The 22584-nt window shown below is 47.1% G+C and overlaps 1 protein-coding gene across 8 annotated transcripts in view; it reads left to right on the top strand.

The window, feature by feature from the left end:
- Psi (P-element somatic inhibitor) overlaps positions 1–22584 on the top strand; it is a 124579-nt gene that overhangs the window by 64576 nt on the left and 37419 nt on the right. For all 8 annotated transcript variants that reach the window (XM_037413383.2, XM_037413381.2, XM_075880009.1 and 5 more), the window contains 4 exons: positions 10914–11100; positions 14284–14441; positions 19560–19624; positions 19699–19796. In XM_037413383.2, coding sequence (XP_037269280.2) covers positions 10914–11100; positions 14284–14441; positions 19560–19624; positions 19699–19796 — 508 coding nt within the window. The remainder of the gene's footprint in view (positions 1–10913; positions 11101–14283; positions 14442–19559; positions 19625–19698; positions 19797–22584) is intronic.

Here is a 22584-nt window from a genome sequence, read left to right as displayed (position 1 = left end):
GGCTATCGCGGGAGCCATGTTCGTGATAGCGTTGGCACAGCCAGCTTTTTCAGTGTTCTTGGCGGTGGCAGACGGTTTTGCTGATAAGATGCTGCATGCTCTCGGACGCTGTTTTCGTTTCTTTTTGAACGCATGAGCAGTATGGAACTTTCGATAACCGCCTGCCATCGCACCGATCGCACAGCCGTCGCTTCGGCCTCGTCACAAAATGACGGATTGCATACCCCCCTGTCTAGCAGACGAATCCCTTGACATCCAAAAGGAAACCGGGAACTGCCCCGTGTGACAAATGCACCAATGTGCAAGTATTTGGTTTTTTTTATTCGCGATAGCTGCGTTGTTGCTAGACGCAAAGCGTTCTGCTAGGAAGACCCAATGAATACGACTTTCAAATGAGACCCAAATGGCTGCGCTGTTTGGTGTGGTTCCCAGGCACCGCGGCGTCGAATATGACAGTTTTTGAGGTGGTTTCGCAGGGAAAATGGTCACGAAACTGACTTTGAGACCGACTTACTCGACAAATATGCATTACATGGCAATACCATTTTAGGAACACCTTCTTCAGGCCCTATATATTATTAAAAAAAATTTCGGTCTTCCAAGACCCGTGTCTCCCCTTAAAAAGCATTGCGTACTTTGACATGGTGTACTTTACTAACACATCATTCTGGCAGTTTATTGCTTAGTAAGGTAAATGTGACTGGTAATTTTATGCGAATGTTTTAAGCGAACTATGGCCATGTGGGATGTCATAAAGTGGCTTCAAGTGCACCTTCTGATTTAATCTCTCAGCTGTGCATTTTACGTGGCTTAAGTACTCGTAAGTAACCTGTCACTACTAACTGGTGCTCTATGAAACTTGGGAGCTCTCTTTTGTAACAGTGTTGACATCTGTTATGCTTATCTGAAGCAGTCAATTCATGGGGGGCCTGCTACTTTGCATTGCATCATATCTTTTGGCATGTTGCACGCACTATATCTTCACATACTAGAGCCGCAGCATTTTTTCTCGCAATTTTTTTGCGCACAGCTGTATTATACAGCAATATTCTCAGTGACACATTTCCCTTTTTGTGGTGACTGTGGTACAAATGCATTGATAAAAGTAAACTTTAATCACAGCTTAAGTAATACCCAGTGGTGTTGTGGGTTTGCCTATACCTCAGAATGTGAAATCGCAGTAGCTGAATCTTATTGACTTTAGAAGTTATAATATTTCAGCCGAAATAAATTCAAGCATCGTGAAGTTTAATGGAGTATTGGTGACACCATCTAGGATAAGATTTTGTTGGACGATGACATGGCGTGTGTGCCCTTCCGGAAGAAGGGGCGACGTGAAATTCAGAAGTTTACAGCATGGCTTGCTGTCAGGTCCAGATAGAATTAAATTAAGTGTTTGAAGCATAAAGCCACAATTATCGCAAGCAGATATTTCTGCACCAAAGTTTCTCATCGTAAAAAAGTAGTTCTCTTGTGCAACTTTTTTTTAGCATTAAGGTGGCTGTTCACTGGGTCAGTAGATAGGCTCAGACTAGTACTTTTTTTTAATATTTATAATCACTTCCTGAACAAACTTGTCCATTCATGCGCCTGATTGGGGCAATCACATACAGTTGAACCCTGCTTCAAGGAAATTTTGACTACAACGAAATACGCTCTGTTCCTCGCCGGCAGTCCGTACGAGTCTATCCATAAATATGCTCAACAGATTGAACACTTTTTCTGCTGCTGTTTCGCTTGTTCAACGGAATTTGACAAAGCAATACAAGGCTCGGATATTTAATGCCGTACAGAAAACACATTAGAATATTTTGATTCCTTTTCAAAATATAAAAATGCGTCGGGAAACGCTCCATTTTTTTGCTGGCTGCTGCAAACAGAGGGCATCCTTGTGCTTCCGCCTACCGCGAATGCTCCACTCTCCGACTCAGAACTGCTGCTCCGCGGCTCAGTTGCCAATGGTGTCGGCAGCAGCGATAACTTGCCTTTTAAAAGCAGCCAAGTACTGACTTCGCGTAAATCACAGGAGCAAAATCGTGGCCGTCATTATGGGCGCCAAGTTGAAGTAAAGGCTACTGACCACTGTTGCATGCGTATGTCTGCAAGACTAACACCTACTACCGCTGCTAACACTACTATCTAGCGCAGAAGTGCGCGAACATCTGATGATAGCACCACGCTATGCTGAAGCCAAACTTTGATTTCGGCTGGAAATTCTTAAGACCTGCAATATAGTATGGGGCCCAAATTTTGTACTCTAAAATATGGGTATAAAAACCTGGGCTATATGCGAGCTTTCACGATATGTTTCTTTTTCCCATTTCACTACACCGCAATTTTTCGCTTTAATGAAATTTTTTTCCTTGCCACATCGGGTTTGTAGGAGTGTATTGTGAATGAGTGTTGAGTAGTCTCTCCTTTATGAAAATCGATTCCCATGCTCTTTTCCAGTGCCCGTGCAGTCTTGCAGTCCTCGTCTTCAAATGACAGTTGTGTAGCACCGTCATTGATTGCTTTTCTGGGACTACGAAATGGGGCTTTGGCTTTGTGCTTTAAGTCGCACATTTAGCAGGTTTTTCCACTGTGCCTCTAGGATTACCTTAGTGCCTTTCTGACAGCAGTGACACGTGGAGCAAGCTTTGCTCGGTCTTTAAGGGGGGGCGCGGCAAGTAAAGTGCCGATTTTGGTCAAAATATGCGATTTTCTGATTTATTTTTTTTCGTAATCTTCAGACCTTCAACTTCCTTGTTCTAAAATATTACAGCGAAACGTGCGCTACAAATCCCGCAAATAGTGTTTTTGCCGAGGCTAGTCGCCGAAAAGTGCGAAAAAAAAAGCCCCTGAAACGGTGTTGTTCACGCCGCACAAACGCGCCAAGTTGTTGACCGTGGGCTGCCATTTTGGTAGCTTTGGAAAGAGGAGAAAGCCGGCTTCCCGATGGTCGCGGTCTCGTATTTCGCCGAGTGAAAATAAAAGCGCGAGGAGCAAGTAAAAAAACGAAAACGAAGAACGGCAATTGGCTGCGCGGGTCACGTGGTAGCAGGCGCGACCTCTTACTGGTCAAAGCTGCGCCGCGCACCTTGGCAACCTTGGAAGCGCGAGCGCATCTGCGGCCGCCGAGTCGAGAATCATCCGGCGTGCGCTTCGTTTTTTGCCAGTTGGCTGTTTTTGTGATAGTTCGCGTGCTTTTTTTACCAAGCTTTGTTTACATCGGTGGTCTCTTCTGAGTGCTTGCTCATACTGCGGTGCTATGTTGTCGCAAAAAAAGTTCCGGAGCGTCCACAAGTACGGCAAGCGTCGGAAAGCTTGGAACAAAGGGCAGACGACTGCGGCTGCCGTCCCAGTCGCAGTTCCGGACGGAGCATGCTCTTCAAGCGTCACGGAGCCTCTACTCAGACCCTTCGCTGATTGTTGTGAGGCCGAGAGTGTGGAAGGTGCCACATCGTCGTATGTCAGACCGCCGGATGCCGTCGACCGTGATGGACGCTCTCGCGAACCCGATTGCGGTGGCACCGCGTCGGCAGCCGTTGCAACTCCGGGCGTGCGCGCGTCGAACATTCTATCGCGAGTTTCGGCCCAGATTCCGAGCAGTGAAGAAATCGCGCAGCGGGCGCAGACAAGGCGGGATGTTTTGGATGCCGTAGCATCGAAATCCGCTTCAAAGCGGAAGCTCGAGCTTCTGAACGAAGGCTGCGACGAAAATGACGGCGGTGAGGACTCCACATTCTTCATTGTAAATAAGAAGATGCTGAACGGTCTGCTTTCGTCAGTAAAGTGCAACAAGTGCGACGAAGGGTCGATACGCCTCGAGACTACGCACTGCCTTGGACTCACGGCGAGGATGGAACTTTTTTGTGACAATTGTGGCATAGTGAACAGTGCGTGGTCGTCCCCGAGGTGCTCCGGGCAACAAAAAACGAACCCCTTTGAGGTAAACGTGCGTGCTTTGAGGGCTGTGCAGTCAGTTGGCAGAAAACAATCTGCCATAAATGACATTTTTTCTGCGATGGACATTTCGCATCGAGCACTGCACCACAAGTCCTACCAGAGACTGCAAAGGAAGTACAGCCACCCTGCCACCACATCAGCTGCCACCCGCATTGAAGCAGAAAGTGCACAGAAGGTGCATGACATTTACAAGGACCTAGGAGGAGTGCCAGGCAACATTGACGTCATTTACGACGGCACGTGGATGACGAGGGGGCACAGAAGTCATATTGGCGTGGGCTGTGTAATCGAGCTGTACACAGGCTTGGTCTTGGACCACTGTGTCCTGTCCAACTACTGCCAAGGCTGTGCTGTTGGTCCCAAGCCTGGTGACGACAACTATGAGGAGTGGCTTGAGAAACACAAGCCACAGTGCCAAAAGAACACCGATGCTAATGCAGGCCAAATGGAAGTAGAAGCAGCGAGGATCATGTTTGAAAGATCGTTTACCAAGTACAAGCTTCGATACATCAATGTGCTCTGCGGCGGTGACAGCCGTACGTACCTTGCCCTCACGCAAGACAAGGTGTATGGCTACATGTTGATTAAGAAACAGGAGTGTGTGAACCATGTGAAAAAAAGAATGGGCACTTCCTTGCGCAACCTTCTTGATGAGCACAAATCCAAAGGCCGAGGACTGAGCATGGGTGGCAAAGGCCGGCTGACGCAGGGCCTTATAAAGAAGTTGACGAATTATTATGGCTGGGCCATTAAGAGCTACCCCAACGATGTTCCTGGCATGGAGAGGGCCATCATGGCCACTTATTACCATGTAACATCCACAGACCAGGATCCACACCACGACCTGTGCCCAAGTGGGACTGACTCCTGGTGCCCGCACAATCAGGCATTGGCCAAGGGAGAGCCGCTGCCGCCTCACAAACATAAACTGCCCCCTCACGTGCGAGTGGCACTGCTGCCAATCTACAAGCGCCTCTCGAACAAAGAGCTCCTTGAAAGGTGTGCGCAGGGAAAAACCCAGAACGCTGTGGAGAGTATGAACAGCCTCATTTGGTCACTCCAGTCCAAGAGCCAGTTCGCCTCCCTTCGAAGTGTGGAAAGTGCAGTTGCAGATGCAGTCTGCCGTTTCAATGGTGGCTGCAAGAGTGCGCTGCAAGAGATCACTGCTCAACTGGGCTTCAATCCAGGAGACTGCTCTTTGCGGCGAGCAGCCGAAAAGGATGCCAAAAGGGTGAAGAGGGCTCAAAAGACGCATTGTTCCACGACAAAGAAGCGCAAAACTGGGTTGCGCTCTACAGAGGCCAAGGCCACAGCATCTCAGGATTACTGCCCAGGAGGATTCTGAGTGTTTTAGGCATGTTGTGAACTTCCAAACAAGAGTGAACTTTCAAAGTCAGTTTTCTCAACTCTTGATTTTCGCCTATGTGCCTTCGCTAGAACATCTGTCATTTTTTAACAAAGACTGATAGAGTCGTTCCGTTTTTTGCACTAGGCTCAGGAGGCCTTTAGCAGTGCAATAAAGCTTTATCTCTCTTCTTACTCATCATTTAAAATTTTTAGAACACATTTTATAATTACTGCGATGTGTGCGCAAAACAACATCCATGTTTTGGAAATTTTATTTATGGTTACAAGAACTAGAAAAATCAACTAATAGCTTCTTTGCACAAGTTGATGCTTTGGGAACATAATAATATGAAAAAATAATTTCATTTAGCAATAATTATCTCTTTAAGTGCGAAGAGCATTAATTAGTATAATTATGCTTGTAACTCAAAAAGTACAAGAGGTATTTGAAAACGGTTTTCATATTTGGAATCCTCACAATCATCCACATACACACACCAAATTTCATCACAAACAGTACATTAATAAAAAAATTAGTTTTACTTGCCACGTCCCCCCTTAAAGGGGGGGACACAGGCCTTAAAACTCTGAATACCCTATTTACTCGCGTAATCCTCGCACTCGCATAATTCTCGCACCCCCCACATCGCCCAAGAAAAATAAAACTTTTTCCTCGAGTAATTATGGCACCCCCGAAAACTCCCGCAATATTGTCGTCTGCTCATTCCAGCCAGTGTGCGTTGCGGCGTGTTTTGTATGTTGTGTCGGTAATCTTGGCACATTATGGGGCGATACTGAAGCCACATGGCTGCTTCAAGTGCGAGGGCCGCCGGTAGGCCCTTCAGAGTCAGTTTTGTAGGCCCTTCGGAGTCAGTTTTGTGTTCGCTACTGGTGACAGCAGCTGAAAGCCACCAAGACGCGTTGCGCCTGCTGTGTGCCTAAAACTGGGATTGATGGTGAACTTCATTTCTTCAGAAGGAAACTGCGGACGATTCTGTTAAATAGCCATAGGCCCAATACTGACGTCCTACGCTTACCTTTTGAGGGCTCCTGTTGAGTGCCGATTGCTACTGCCACGCCCGCAACGCCCACAAGCTTCGCGTATGGTATTCTAATTCTCGACTATTTGCTTCCACTTTTTGTGTCTCAAATAAATCTTGCCTTGTGTTGAACCTCTGCTTTTATTGTTGAGGTAAGCTCTAATTGGTACTTCTTAAGACTTGCTGCAAGTTGCTGGCGTGAGAATCCCGATTTGCGGCCATTTAGTTTTCTTTTTCGTGGTAAGTTTTCTCTGCGTAATTTTCGCACTCCCCAACCTCGCATCAGTATTCTGGCAAAAAAAGTGCGAGAATTATGCGAGTAAATGCAGTATTGCGAAAAAATACTTTTTGAAGCTGACATTTTCGGAATCTGCAACTATATTTGCACTTATTTGAGAAGTTTCTAGCTTCTCGCATCATTATTTCTGGTGCAAAATCAATATATATATAACACCCCTGTGAGATCAATCTGAGTGCAAATGGACGTTAAAATCTCGCTTTTTCCGTGCCAAACCATTACTGTTACGCACGTGCTAGCATGGCTATCTCAGTCTCGTTTTGGAAGGGTGGTTCGTCATCTTCAATTTTCTACCTCGCCTGGCTCATTGGTTTTTCAGCAAAGACGAGTCATGAAGACGTACCAGAGCGTGATTTTATTGGCTGCTTGGGGCAGGTGACAAAACTTGGGCATCTGATTGGCCAAGTGGCATTTCCGGTGTCTGCTTCACCATCGCCACATGCACAGGCATGCGCCATATTGTCATGGTGCATTTGACTGCATGCTGCAGTGAAGGAGTTCCGTGCCACATGAATTTTCGAAGGGGGTGTGGTGATGGCTTGTTCGCCATCAACTTCAGAAAGAGCCCCAGTATGGCTCAGGTCAACGAGGATAACACTCGCGGCGGTTGCCGGTGTAGGCTTAACTCACATACGAGCCCTTCTGTTGCCGACATCGCTCACAGCAGCCGTGTTTTTGAGCCAAACAGTTATGGGACGGCACATAACAAAATGGAAGTGAAGCTGCGGGAGATAGCCATTTTTGCAGCGGTGGAACGGAAGTGCAGTTGTATCGCTACCCCCCCCCCCCCATTGAAACAACCTTGTTTGTGCGTGAACTGCGTGACGAGTCATCAGAGCGGAGTTTGCCGCGCGTCAACAAACAGAAAAATCAATCTGTTCATGGTGAACGTGCTCGCCGCCCGAGCATTGGAGGCTACTGGCAACAGGTAGAATGATCTTAACGACTTGTTCACAATGATCAACATATTGCACTGCGGTCTCCACTCGAAAATGCACGAATTTTACGGGAAAAGGAAACTAACGCCTCGCTGCTCTTGCAGCCTCCAAATTGATGAGCGAGTGCGCAAGTACTCGCTCATCAATTTCTCAATCTGTACAAGCTGGAAATGTTGGTTTGTCATATGACAAATTGCGAATGATGCGTGCACATCAGCGTTTGTACCGTCACTGAACTGATATGTGGCCTTGTTGCCAGACGAATACACGGCAACGACTTGTAGCAGAACTTGATAGAAACGACGTGCTCAGGCTAACAATCAATCTGATTTAATGCCCGGTGCATATTAACTGACTAAAAGCATGTGTGCCATGATATTTTTACTCTAATGATGAAATGAAAGTTTGGACCGCTTTTCTCATTTTCTCAGAACACAGAAAAATGGACCTAGGACAGCTCGAGCTGTAATTGTTTTTGCACAATGTAGAAAATGAAGCTCCAATTTTTTAAATATTCATTAAAAATGTCTTTGCTTTTGATTACATGCCGACAGTGAACTTTATTGTGCTGTAATTCGATAAGCACTTCAGTTTTCCATCGGCTTGCAGTGCTGCAGTTCTTCGGTTTTCTAGTATCCATGTACAGTCGAGCCCACATATAACGGCGCCCTTAAAACGAACTTTTGCTTAAAACGAACAATGTCCGCGTGACTATCAAAGTATACATTGGTTCAATGGCACATAAGAACGTTTACAACGAACGTCTCTGAGCGCCGCTGATCGGTTATAGCGAACGGAGTCAGCGGTCTGCCGACTTCCCGGGAAACCAATTTCGACCACCGACCAGGCATTGGCGAAGTGCCCTTACATTCTTTTTGTTAAACGCCGACCCTGCCTCCGCGACCCTCTAGTTGCCGCTCTCCCCAACCCATGGAGGAAGGAAAGTCCATGACCCGACTGCTTTTTGTTAGGCACCCCCCCCCCCCCGTCCTTTGTCCCCCCGCTACTCTGAGCACCCCGCATCACCAGACGAGGCCCGTCTTTTCACGATCTTTTGAAGACCGGTCGGCCATCTAGCCTGTTTTTGATCGCTGGTACTGTTGTTGGAGTTGCCGGCCTGGAGTGACCAGACCATTTGCCAGCATCGTCGTCCACTGACTGTATCCGATAGTCACCGTCTAGTGCACGCGTTTATTTTTTGCGATTCGTTTCGTGTTTAAACCTTGTTCTCGCTCGCTTCGCACTCGACTCGGCATGCCTTCTGCACACGTGCGGAAGTGCGAAAACGGCTGTTAATTTGCGCGGAAACGAATCGCCAAATATCGAAGTTCGTGAGGCCACGCAAACCCGCCGGTGCAACAAAACGATTTTTTGACCATGGCCGCCGATTCTTCGAACACCGCCGTGGCACTGATCCAGGCGGCCATGCTTTGACTTCTGCGTGCGCAGGCACTCTTTCCAAGTTTTTCTACGTGAGAGTTACGCGTGAGAGTTACTGCCTCCTTCCCGTGTGTTTTGGTTTTCAAGGTCGCCCTCCCGCCGCATCCTCCCCTCTCTTTATTGCAACTCCTTGCCCTTTTCTCGCAAGTCTGTGCTCCTCTTTTGATCACAACCTCTTCGCCGGTCTCCACCGCTCTGCGACGCCCGCCACGCTGGCTCGAATTGGTTTCGTTTTCTGACTGGAAACGGGCCCAGAGCTGTTCCATGCTTTCTGGCATGTGTGTCGCGTGTGCGTGTGTGGTCATGATGGCAGACGGGAGGACTAGCACGCCTTTTCTTGCCGCTCAACAAAACGTCGAAGGTGTGACTGCTTGGCTTGAGCGTAATCCGCGTGTTGAGCCGCGTTGCGGAGTGCTTGCTCATAGCTGTTGATCACCTGGCAGCCAACTTGCCGCTTTGGGCGTTTCGGTATTCAGCTGTGGAGATGGTGAATATTTTGTGAGCGGCGGTGACGGCTACATGCGCGCGAAACTGTTTTCGCGAGGCTGACTTCTTCGATGTCGGGCCCGATGCCGAACCTGAAGCTTCCAAACTGCGGCGGTGATTGATTTGCGGCAGCGAGTAGACTCCGACTTGGGAGAGCGGGTGGGACATCTATTGTGGCAATTTAATTACGGCGGATAATGATGCCGACGCTGCGGAACCGTGCACGGATTGGGGCATTGTGAATGAAGTACTAGGCGAGAACGATTTGGAAGAATCGGATTGCGAAAATGACGAAACTTGGGAGCCAGTACCTCATGCAGCTTATGCCACGGGCCTTGGCGAACGAGCACCCTACCCTTTTAAATGAACTTGAGACCGCCCTTACTGCTTCTGCTCTTCAAAACATGTGCATTACGGACTTTTTGGAGCAAAAAAAGTTTGTTTTCACTCGCAACTTTTTTTAAAAGCTGTTTCTTTTACTACGAACTTCGGGATGCAGCGAACGGATGTAGCGTCACGCTCAGGTTCGTTCTAAGCGGGCTCGACTGTATGTGTTCATGACTATGTAATTTTATCTACATAAGTTTTCATTGTTTATTCATGAAGTACAATGTAATTAATAATTAAAAAATAGCCTACAATAAATATACCTAGATAATTAAGAAGAAACTGAACAAGGATGTGCAGTTTCACCTAATTTGGTGAAGAAATAACCCACATTATTATTAAAACCCATGTCCCCCCTTCGTTTCAGTGACATTGTCGAACCCCTTTATAAGAAACACTGATACAAGAGACAAATGTGTATAAGAGACACCAGTGGGCCTACAGCAAACTACAGGTTGATAGGAAAATGCATGCGTAGTACATGGCTTACAAGAGACATCTCATATAAAAGACACCTGCTGCTCAGAGCATGTCTCTTATAAAGGGGTTCAACTGTAATCACTTTGTCTTAAAACATAATAGCCTGTGACTTGATCCCGTACTCATTCCTGAAGTTCTTGCCGTAGGCTGTTCACATTGTGTAAGTGCACAGTTATGGCTTGATCGCACATTTCTGATTGTGGGGTTGCTTAAAAGCAATTTGTTATATGTAGCAATGCCTGTAGAGGAGTGTTTTTTTCACCTTGATCGTGAATTTTTTGTACATGTAGTGTTCATTTAGTAGTTTATGCCAAGATGACTGCTTTTGCATTTTCCTGTTGGGAAGGCTGTCATGCTTTACTTCTTGCTGCCTCATCCTCAATTGCTTTATACTCTGTTGTTTCTTTTGAAACTGTACTGCTGTTGCTGCTCAGGTACAGGATATAGCATCCATGCCATGAATAGTGCCTTAGCACAGTATAACCAGTCAGTGTAACTAAATGTGGTAACGATTTTGCTCGCCTTCCCGATTATTTTGTCCACCTGCAGGCTAGAGACCAGCAAAACATGGGACGTGGAAGAGGTCGAGGTAGAGGGGGCTTTGATGGAGGGTTTGGGCCACCAGGAGGTCCTGGCATGGGTCGTGGTGGTCGTGGTCGTGGGCCCGGTGGGGATGACGTGCACGAGGTTCAGTACACTGTGCCCGCCAACAAGTGTGGCTTGGTCATTGGCAAGGGTGAGTAGGGCAGCAATCTGCATATGGCATGGCTTAAGTTAAGCAGAGCATTGACTTTATGGCTAGCACTAATCTTGGTGTAAGGACACCCAACACGTTTTGATTAATTTGAACCTCTCAAGTATAGTAGCTTTGTTTTCTTTCAGTGCACGCAGCTTTTTTTTTCTATTTTACGGAAGCGTTATCTCACTAGCCATTGTAATATGTGTTTCTAAGGCGTGAGGCTTTCTTAGTGACCAGTCTGGCTTCTCATCTTCGCATCTTCCACAGCAATACATGTGCTAAATTTGGATGCAGGGTATGGTGGTGGTCATAGCTATAGCCATTACACTGGATCGAACTGCCTTGGTGGTCTAGGCATCTCTATCTAAGCTCATATGTTCAGCCTGAGTGACATTGGTTCGTGTGGTGCTGGTACCTTGCACAGCCTCGTACCCCGGGTCAGTGGTTTTTGTTGGCCTCGTGGGTAAGGAAAGCTGTGCGACATAAAAGTGCATGGCAGTGAGAAGGGTGGCTCCTTTTTTTTTAGGAGTTATCTTGGTTGATGCTTTGTACAATATTGGCTGTTTTGATTCGCTGCTCTGTTCGAACTGTTTGTGTAGGGTGTCACCTTAAGGGGGGACACTGTACTTGAGACGAAATGCCCGATATTTTCATGTGTTTATAAAGAAAATTCACTGTGATTGAGTTTTTGATTCTGATTTCAAAAATGTAAGTACTGTTCCTCTAAACCAATTAGTTTTTGAGATCCTAAAATTAATCACCTATTGTTTTCTGGTATAAAGGCACAGGTAATTTGTATTGCAGAGCTACTACAGTAAAAGCTCGTTAATTTGAACCGCAAGGGGAAGCTCCACTTCAGTTCGTAATAACGCAAGTTCAAACTAACGAAAGCGAAGAACTATAGTACACTGTGAGTAGGGCATGACGATTCAATTTTTAAAAATTTGTGATCGTGGTCTGCCTTCTTTCGTTGAAGGCGACAGCCACTATTTTTGCTCTAACGAGAAAATTCGGCGGAAGGCCTCTTCATCGCCTTCTTTAAAAGACAAGCGGCATTCAATCCGGCCATGGCTTCCGCGGCAGAGGGCCGCACTGGTGCTTCGTCCTCCTCATCGTCACTGGCAGCGACAGGTTCTGCACTTCTCACCTGACACATTATGTTGCCATCCGTGAGTGCACCACACGCCACTGCACTTGAGTCCACATCGACGTAGTCCGCAAAGCAAAGATCTTCCAAAACTTCCGCCATGGGCGCGGTGACGCCGAGGTCGAGCACTGGTGGCTCGTCGGCTTGCAGAGCTTCGGTGCTGAAGCCACAGCGGCGAAAGCAATTTGCTATCGTAAGCGCTGTCACTTGCTCCCAAGCATGCACAAGCATGTGTAGTGCACTTAGGAGCGTGACTTGGTAGTTATTGCACAAAATAATTCGTTGCAACATATGGCGCCGATAAAATGATTTTAAATTTATTGTATTCTGGTTCATGGGCTGCAGTACCGCAGTCATGTTTGCTGGAAGGAAGGCCAGCTCAACGGCCTTCGTCTCTACGTTGAATTTGTGAGCCGAACAGTGGTCCACATGAAGCAGGTCATCTTGGTCTCGTTTCGAAAAGTCGTTCATCTTCAATTTCCCGCCGCCTGTGGCTCGCCTTGCTGATTAGTTTTTCAGAAAAAACGCACCGAGAAGCACCACCGCACGAATCTATTGGCTGCTTGGGGCACGTGACGAAACCTAGGCATCCGATTGTCCAAGTGGCGTTTCCGGTGTCTTCTTCTCGCCGGAAGTTCCTTGCCGCACTAATTTGTGAAGTAGGTGTGGTGATCGTTCGTTCGTTATTAACTTCAGAAAGAGCCCCGCTATCACTCGGGACAGAGGATAGCGAACTCGCGCGTAAGGACAGGGAGGATAGCAAACTCGCGGCGGTCGCAGTCACTGGTGTAGGCTTACCTCACGTACGAGCCCGTCGGAAAGTCCACAACGTCGCTGAAAGCGTCAGTGTTTGGAGCCTCAACAGTTTCAAGACGGCAAGTGAAACTGCAGAAGTGAAGCTACCAAAGATAGCAACCTTTACAACGAAGGAATAGAAGTGCTTGTAAGGTCAAGTGTTTGTAACGACGGGTCTGCAACGATGAACATATTGCACTGCGACCTCCAGTTGAAAATGTGGCAATCTTGAGTGAAAAAGAAACTAACACCTCTCTGCTCTTGGAGCCTTGAAATTGATGAGTGAGTGCACAAGTTAAGTCTGCGACATCAACAGCTCAATGTGGACTAGCCGGAAAACCGCTTTAACCTACGACAGATTGCGGATTACACGCACATATTCGTGGCACATGGGTGTCATTGAACTGATAAGCGGCCTAGTCTGCAGACGACCCCACGGTGAGCACATCAGGTTGCGAGTGTGCCTCTGTGGAAAACGTGCAGCAAGCATGGAAAAAACAATATAGGCGCAGCAAGCATTGAAAAAACACAATTTAGGTGACGCAAAACAAAAAAGGACTACATGCCTGGTGCCTACTGAGAAAGGTGAATTTGAAAATCATTGTAAGTACACAGCTTTTCCATGCTGTCTATCCAAAATTGACTTGTATTTTTGCATGATTTTTCAGGATTCAAATTTTGCTGCAGTTGCAAACTTGTCTTGTCTAAAAGGTGTCTCTGCCTCTAGAGCAGCTAGGACTGTTTATGTTGACATGTAGCTGTATCTTTAGTTTACACAATGATAGGTGTGAATTTTTCATTGAGATCTCAAAAAAATTTTATTTTTGCCCGAAATTGGAGCATAAAGTGGGTGCCTGCAACGCTGAAATACAAGGTACAACAGACCTTGCTAAAATTATGAAATCAAAGAAGCACTCCTACCGTTATGTAGCTTATATTCATTAGTACACAGGCATGTGCCAATGGCAGCTCTGCAATACAAATTTTTTGTCATTATACCGGTTACATTTTTTAAATTGGCATCAAAAACTCAATTTCACTGTGAATTGTTTTTATAAACACTTGAAAATTTCTGGCATTTTGTCCCTTGACTTAGCTGCCATTAAAAAAAAAGTGTGTTCATTACGCGAGTAAATACATTATTTGTTAAGTTGACATGTAGGCAGGCTGTTGGGATGTTGACTGAATGTTTTTAGACCAGTGCTTTGTACATGGTTCCTTATTTGTTCGGTGTGCAGGTGGAGAGGCCATTCGTCAGATCAACCAGCAGTCTGGCGCCCATGTGGAACTGTCCAGGGCACCCCCGCCAAACCCTGTAGAGAAAGTTTTCATCATTCGGGGCAATCCTCAGCAGATTGAGCATGCTCAGCAATTGATCAATGAGCGGATAGGCGGGGTAAGTGCAGTCAGATTGCTCATAGTGGTTAGCTGCAGTAGTTTAGCAAATTCTGTGGTATTAGTATTTTAGCATTATTTAATCTGGCATTATTTAATCTAGCATTAATAATGCAAGCATTGGATTATAAAACTGCTTATAAAAGACAAGGATTGCTCTCTGGTGCTCATCTCAAGAGGTTCGACTGTATTTATTCCCTGTTTATGTGCTGCTGTTACATGATTAGGTGATCTAGTCCAAAGTTTCTCTTTATACAAATGTTAATGTTATTTTGTTATCTGCTGATAATTTGACAGTATTACCTGTACAGAAATTTGTGGTTTTCTGTTCAGAGCATACAGTGAAAAACCCCACTGCAGTTAAGGGGGACGTGCCTTTTACAATGAACTTTCTTGTTTCTGGTCGAATGGTGATGAAAATCGGCACAGACACTAAGAATGGCCTCACCGTGCATCCAGAAAAATTTCGAGGCGATAGCACAAATGCTTAATGTGAGACAAATTATTTTTTAAAGGAACCTCGTGGAGAGGCTGGAGGATTTATAAAATGACGAAAATAGTTGGTAATTACTGTATGCACAGTAAAATGTATGTTGAAGGGGGCTACGTTCTCAAATTTTTTTAAGTGCAAACTAAAGCTTGTAGTTAACATTTTCTCCAGTGACACTGCAATTCGCACACTTGCACTACAAACAAGAAACGCTATAAAACACTCTTTAATTAGTAAAATGAAAAACTAAGATCGCAGCCCCCTGAAGCACAGTTGGAGCGTTTCAAAATATACAGAATCAAAATCTGTGCAGTGGTTTCCCAGATGTCTGCTCCACGAGCTGAGCATAATGCAAAAAAAAAAAAAAAAAACAGTATTGAGAAAAGTGCGTTCAAAGTTTCAACTTCTCTTTAAGTCTCTAAAACACCTAAAAATCGTGATTCTAGGTTTGTGTTGTGATATTTGACTTCTCAGGCGTCTGACCAGTGTGCCTTGGTTGTTTTTTGTTTTTCTCCATAACCTCCTTTTCATGATTTACAAAGAACAAGTATGGGTTTCAAACCAGGTTCTTTGTATGAAGGAGTGGTGTGATAGGTATGACAGAAAAGATTGTAATTGAATAAGACCATATACTGAAATGATTACACATATTTTTGTGCTGAAGTTGTGATTAGCATAATTAAGTTTTTCATTACAAATAATCACTGAACATTTATTTGGAGAGAGGTTTATTGCATCAGAAAAAATGGATCACACCATGACGGTCTATGCCTTCTTTCCAAATAAAACTTACGGGCAGCAGCCGGGCTGCAGTGCAGGTCCCTGGCATATCCATTGCCCGATTTCATGACCGCATTCCTGGCCAGCAGCGAAGACGATGGGCAGAAGACAGGCAGCCGCGGGTTACATCATTACAACTGCGCACATTTCAAAACACTCGGCAGAACGATGCAGTGAGGCAGAGGAAAGGGAGCATCAGGCTCCTCGTCTGCTTGGTATGATAGTCAGTACTGCTAGCTAATACATCGGCAGCGGCCGACATGCCCTGCTAAAAAAATAACATAAATATCGCTTTTCCTAACTCATGCATCGCAAGATAGAAAAAAGTGAGGGAAGAGGGTACACGTCCTTCTTTGTAACCTTATTCAGCCTGCGGTATTCTATACAAAGGCGATAAGTGTAATCTTTCTTTGGAACTAGAATCTCCGGTAAACCACATCTGCTGTTTGACCTCTCAACTATGCCTGTGTTGACGAGTTTGTTCAAGGCGGCGTCAAGTGTTTTTTGCTTACCGAAGCTGAATGGTTGGGGATTGCATTTTCTAGGTCGTGCATTGTGTCAATTCTGTGCTTGACCAGCGTAGTGCTGCCGGGGCGGTCAATAGACATCGCGTCGTGCTCTTACAACAGCGACGAATGCTGCGTTCGTTCCCCTTCTGGCAGGCTCTGTGCCTCTACCAAAAGTGGGTGCACTGCCCTTTTATGCACCGCAGCACATTGTTCCGGCGGAGTGGTTACTCTTCTCGGCGCACTTTCCTTTTCGCATACTCATGCCTGTAGTGTGCCCCGCCGCGGCACACTACGGTGGTCTAGTGGCTAAGGTACTCGGCTGGATTTCCGATGGAGGCGGAAATGTTGTAGGCCCGTGTGCTCAGATTTGGGCGCATGTTAAAGAACCCCAGGTGGTCGAAATTTCCGGAGCCCTCCACTACGGCATCTCTCATAATCATATGGTGGTTTTGGGACGTTAAACCCCACAAATCAATCAGTCATGCCTGTAGTGAGGCGTATGCCGAAGGAGCACTGCTACTAGCGTGGGTCCGGTCTTAGCAAGCCGCAGAGCACACGTTAACCGTCGCCATGGCGAGAAGACAGTACTGCTCACGGTCGCAACACTTTATTGTCTGTGGCGACACCAAAACGCAGTACAGCTGTTGCAAAGGCGCGGTGGGAAAGCAAATGGGCTTATCCACGTGACGGGCGCAAAGTACTACACAGGGTGCCACAAGCACGTCTCCGTGGTCAGTGATTCACGGAGGCACCGGGACCAAGGCCCGGTTGCTCGAGTGAGGGCAAAGGCGCTCGCAGTTGGCTTCGGAGGGAGACGGGTCTGCGTAGTTTGGCCACGCACTAGAACACCGTGCCGTCCTTCGGCCGAGCGTTCGGAAGGGGCAACAAAAGGTGAGCGTTCGCCGCGAGCAGAAGGCGCTGTTGGCGAAGCCCGGACAAGCCCCAATGGGAGCCGACAGACTGAAAAGCGTGCTTTCCCCCATGTCGTCCCCGGAGAGGTCTCCCTCTACTTTCCGACGCATGCGTGCAAAACCTCTCGGGAGACTCTGCGTGCGGCGCCACAGTCGACATCCGCTACCGGGTGAGAGGGGTTAAACGTCCCTCCGGTCTCCCAGCGCGGCAGACAGCGGAGGAGGGGAGTCATGTCGGGGCATAAGAACGGCAGAAGAGGCGGCAAAGCCCGCGCCAAGGCAGCGGGCTAGCGTCAATTCCCACATGCCTCTCCCCACGATTTGCAAGCCTTTGTCAGTGTGGAGGCCTTTGAGAAAAGCTTTAGCGCGTCTCCGTCGAGCTCTCGGTAACCGTCATTTGCACTTGGCGAGGAAGTCTCTGCCCAGGAATCAGAGACATTGACAGCCGAGGAAGATGCACGAACCATTGACGCCTTACGCGTCTGTCCCAGCGAATCTCTAGCCCAGCCGCACCGCTCGATTGTGCTGTGCCCGTAGCAAGGCGGAAAGTGCTGTTGCTTTGTCTCAAGCGGATATTGTTCTTGCGGTGATAGTGCAAGTGCAACACATCGTCACTGAATAAAGAAATGCTTACGCCAGTATCCAAAAGTGCTACGAACTTCTTTTGAGCTATTGTTAGCTCGTTAGCAGTTTGGGCAAATCTACGGCATCACTTGTGCAACAGACTAAGGATGGCAGTGATTCGAACGCATGGGTGGGTGTCCGATGTAGTTCACTAGTGGCGCCGTCCGTTTCCCGAACTGCGCGTTTGCTCCTGACCCAGTGTGCAGTGTGCCCCGGCGCGCTGCACCGATAGCAAGGACTGGAAACCACGCCGGCTTGATCGTAAGTCGCCTCGGTTAGGTAGCCTTTGCTCCGAGTTGCGCCACTTGCTGGGACTCGTGTCAACCGCACGCTCCTGCCGGTGAATGTCACGTGCGGGGGCAGCGAGTGACGTACGGAGCGCGTAAGCGTAGGGGTTCAAAGCGCGGTCTGACAGCTCCCAACCGCGTGGTACGTGCTCATCAGCGAACGATGCTGACGCGTTGCCCCTAAGCGTTTCGATCCACCTTGTCGTGCCACGTGCGACAGGCGGCTGTGCAGAGCCTTAGGCCTAATGAGTAGCTTGACAACAACCGGCATCCACCCAGCTTGGGTGCAGGAGAGGCAGTCACAAGGAGACATCCACTGCGTAAGGTGGACCCATCGCTCGCTGCACAGAGCAGCTTACCGAGCGATTGGCGTCCGCCGTCCCGGACGGTGTCACGGCGCCCCGGCGTCGAGCCGCAATACAAGACAGCTATGACGCCTGCCTCCCTGAGCCCAATGTGATAAAAGCTATCTACAGAAAATCGTACCACCTACGAGGCTTCCGTACTCACTCGCTTCAGGCCTGGCCTACACTCCATGTGCTCTAAGCTTTGCTCACCCCAGGGTGCAGACCGCATGGCTCTCGTTCCAACTGAACAACATTCTTGAAAACCAACCACAAAATAATAAAAAACACTTGCGAGCAGAAGAAAAATACTCAATCTGCCATGTCACAACAACCGATCTCCCCACTCTCAACAAAGCGCACCGCCGACGCTGTAGCAATGAGAAGTCCCCCCAGGCTTACTTCCCCTTAGGTTTCCCCTTAGGCTTTCCTTGGCTCATCCAAAAGGTTGTACCGAACCCTGAAAACTGTCATCCGATGCTTCAAGAGCCCCACGTTGGGTGCCAGTGCGCCGTCTGAAAGTGGGTTATCGCCACCACGGTCTAGGAGTGATCGGACACAGCAGATGCGGTCGGAACAAACCAAACGACTCACACATTTAACTATTTTAAGAACGATGATATCTTCAGCCGAATTATTATATTATCAACTGTGATCCACACCCTAAACAACCTTACACATGATTACACAACACTCAACAACATAACAAACGCAAGGCGGCGTCACCACAGCCTGACTCGCCACAATGGCCCCCGGCAGTTGGCTCGTGGTGCTGTGCACTGGGGACACACCGCGAGAGACAACCGTTCGTGCCAAACGCCATCAGAGAAAGAGACTTGCTCAATTATTTTGTGCCGCCACTAAGGCTTGCGGCCAGGGGTCACTGCTGGCGCTCTTCCGATCTAACCACGATAGATGATAATAGTGGTGATCAATGCCCATGAACGCAACGCCACCTGTCGCCCGGTAGTTGCAACCCGAAATGCGGTTTTTGGGCGAGACACGGGCTACACGTGGTGCAAGCAACTTTACAGGCAGTGTCAGCACCCCTACAAGTTGTGTGGCATAAAATTGCTCCCTGTAGCCTAGATGCCTTCTTTGACTTCTGTGTAATCTTGGACAGTGATTGCAAAAGGGGCTGCGACCTGTGTAACCTTTGGTGGTTTTTCTGTAGCCTCCACCAGGAGCAGCCAATGGGCAGGGCCCCCCTAACTACCCAACACAGTACCCACAGCCATAGTAAGTATTGTGCAGGCATACCTATCGAAAATACGGCCATGCATTGAGTGCTAAGACTGTTTTTCTCTCTTCAGCCAACAGCCTCCGCCTCCTAACCAGCCATATGCACCACAGGGTTGGGGAAATGCCTACCAGCACTGGCAGAACCAAAGTGCACCACCGAATGACCCCTGTGAGTACTCTTACCTTGAGTGCATTTACCGTATGTACTCGCGTAATGAACGCACTCTTTTTTCTGAAAAATTGAAGCTAACTTTTGGGTGCACCTATTATATGGGGTAAATTTATGAAAACTTTTTCAGGATTAGCGAAAAATTTGGTAATGCGAGAAAAAACAGTTGTCATTACTGTTTCACAATCAGCATGCGCGTACACTGTTTGGGAACAGCTTCTTTGTTACACCTCGCTAATCTTGGGTGGTTGATGGCGCTATTTTCTCCAAGCTGTCCTTGCGCCACCTTCATGCTCCCTAAAAGCGTTTCATGGCTTTTCTTTGTCGCAATCATTTAAGGAGAGACACTGGTCTTGAAAGCAGATTTTTATTATGGGATTATGGGTGTATATGTGTTTTTCTCTCCTGTTATCGAAAATGTAATTAGTGTGTGAACTGTGCACAAGCCGGCACTCTTGATGGGGTGGTGCCTATAAATTTCAAGGCTATAGCAAGCACCTTGTGGGTTTAAGAATATATTTTAAGTCACTTCCCAAGTGTACCTAAAGCTCAGTCTCCCAATCGAGGCCCATCACGTAACTCTATAGGAAGGGCAACAAAAGTTCTGGTGACATCATCCCAGAGGCGCTTACTGACTTCTGCCCCGTACATACCGGCAAAGTATGGCGGCTGCTGCAGGTAGCAGAGAGTTGTTTTACAGGTGCTTGTGTGGCACATGTGTGCGGGTGTTGACAATACTCAGCATGAAGCGTGCAAAGTTTTGTGATCACGGGGCTAAGTCAGCTACACTGCTATGTACCTGCACAACTCGGTCCTCACAAATGGAAACTTAAAATTGTCCATATCAAAAAGGCGACAAATTATATAGCGAGAATAAATGAATCTTGGTGCGTGTATCGTTCTTACTGGAGCTCTAATTAAGGGGAGACGCTACTCGAAAAAGGTTTTTTTTTTATTCCATGACCCAGCTCCTTGAAATTTTAGGTGTTAGTAAAGCTTGCAGTGCTGATTTCATAACTGCAATTACTTTTCTGATGGCTATAGTAGTTCCGAAGTTACTATAACTTTGATATCAAAATATAGGGTTTTTTGTGCACATAATAAAAAAATGGCTCATTCTGCCACACTTGAGTAGTACAATACAAAAAGGTACCTCAAGTAGGAAATCTATTTTCTACATTAAAAAAAAATAAAAGTACTAAATGCATACTAAATGCATATTTTACATCTATTAGTGTATCAAGTTGTGTAACAAAAAATCTGATGTATATTGCAACCTGAAGTAGATACTTGTATTCTACAGTGGCTGATTAAGCTCTGTGCAAAATTTCATCAAGATAGGATTATTTTATGCGTAAAAAAGATTGTGCACAAGATGAGAGAATTACCTCAAAATGGAAATCGAGAAAAATGCATTTGAAAGTTCTAAATATGTTTTCTCATGAGTACACAGTGCGATTTGCACAAAACTTAGTGAGATCATAGAAGGGACACAGCTAGAGCACCTAAAATTGTCCTGCTTCATATGTGGATCCTTTTCGCTGCTTGAGAAAGGAGTCATCAAGGCGTGCTTTTTTCGCCATGTTCCGCCGATGAGCCCTTGCCTCGGCTGTTTCACACGCATTCTTTCGATTCTCCTCTGGTGGCGGGATTGGCCCAGGGTGATCAGTTGATCTGGCGGCACTATACCAAGCTCCTCTAGCACGTGTTCAAAGCTTGAATGTCCTTTATTGAACCACAGCACGGCCATAGCCGCTGCAGTTTCCACTGTTGTCTGGGTGGCAAAGTTTGCCTTCGGACACAACAACCAGATTTTGCTGTTGAAAGATTCTGCAGTGTTTTGGGTCTTCCCTTGAATACAACGTACCAGCAACTTTTTATCTGTGAGGCGCTTGTAAATGGGAAGCACAGCCAATCCTTGAGCCTTGGTCAAGATTGGTGTGTGGTCAGGTGGGGCCTCCCCAAGCGCTTCGGCTCGCCTATGCATGCACCAGGAAGTCTCCCCTTCTGGACAGTATCGGTGGCTGCCTGCTGTGTTGCTCGATGATGAATGGAAATACGAGGCCCAGATGGCATGATGCATTTCCAGAATATCGCCTCTGTTGTTTGTAATTGCAATACGGTAATAGTTCTGCAGCTTCTGAATTGTGCCATCTGTCAGCTTTTCTCCTCGTGGAAGTCGTGTTGGCAGTTTCCGAAGTGCAGTGCCTAGACGCTTGGCCACATGGTTTGTGCACTCCTCCTTGTCCACAACAGCTTCACCATATACCTTGGCCTCAGCGACAGCGGCATAAGCGTTGCTGTCCCCATCACTGAGGAACTTGGTGAAGCACAATGGTGTTGTGTATGAGGATGTCCTGCCTCATATGCGCAAAGCTGCCTCAGTCTCCATGGCATGAGAGGAGCACTCTGTATTTTTTTCGCCGACAGGTGTGTGGAATGCTTGCCATATTTCTTCCTCATCACCCAAGTCCTGGTGCCGGCTACAGGCAAGGCAGTAATTCGATAGCACTTCAAAATCTAGGCACAAACCAGTGTCCACAGACACAGCAGTGCTGATGCCATTGTGGCTCTTGTGCCCTCTTTTTTGACATGTGCCATCATACATGACAGCAGCATCAGCCCCATCCACTTTCTCTTTAGTTATCATTCTCGCCTTCGCCAGGTTTTTTTCACAGCTTTGGTAGCTGCAGCATGAACTTTTTTGCCGATTGCAATAAAAGTCTTATGATGCATAGGTATTGGCTTTCCAAGAATAGCGCAAAAACGCGACAGATGTTCATGCCCT

The sequence above is a fragment of the Rhipicephalus microplus genome, chromosome X (assembly GCF_043290135.1).
Source record: "Rhipicephalus microplus isolate Deutch F79 chromosome X, USDA_Rmic, whole genome shotgun sequence".
NCBI classification, from domain to species: Eukaryota; Metazoa; Arthropoda; class Arachnida; order Ixodida; family Ixodidae; genus Rhipicephalus; species Rhipicephalus microplus.
The sequence above is the reverse complement of the archived record's forward strand: the minus strand, read 5'-3'. Positions and strand labels throughout refer to the sequence as shown.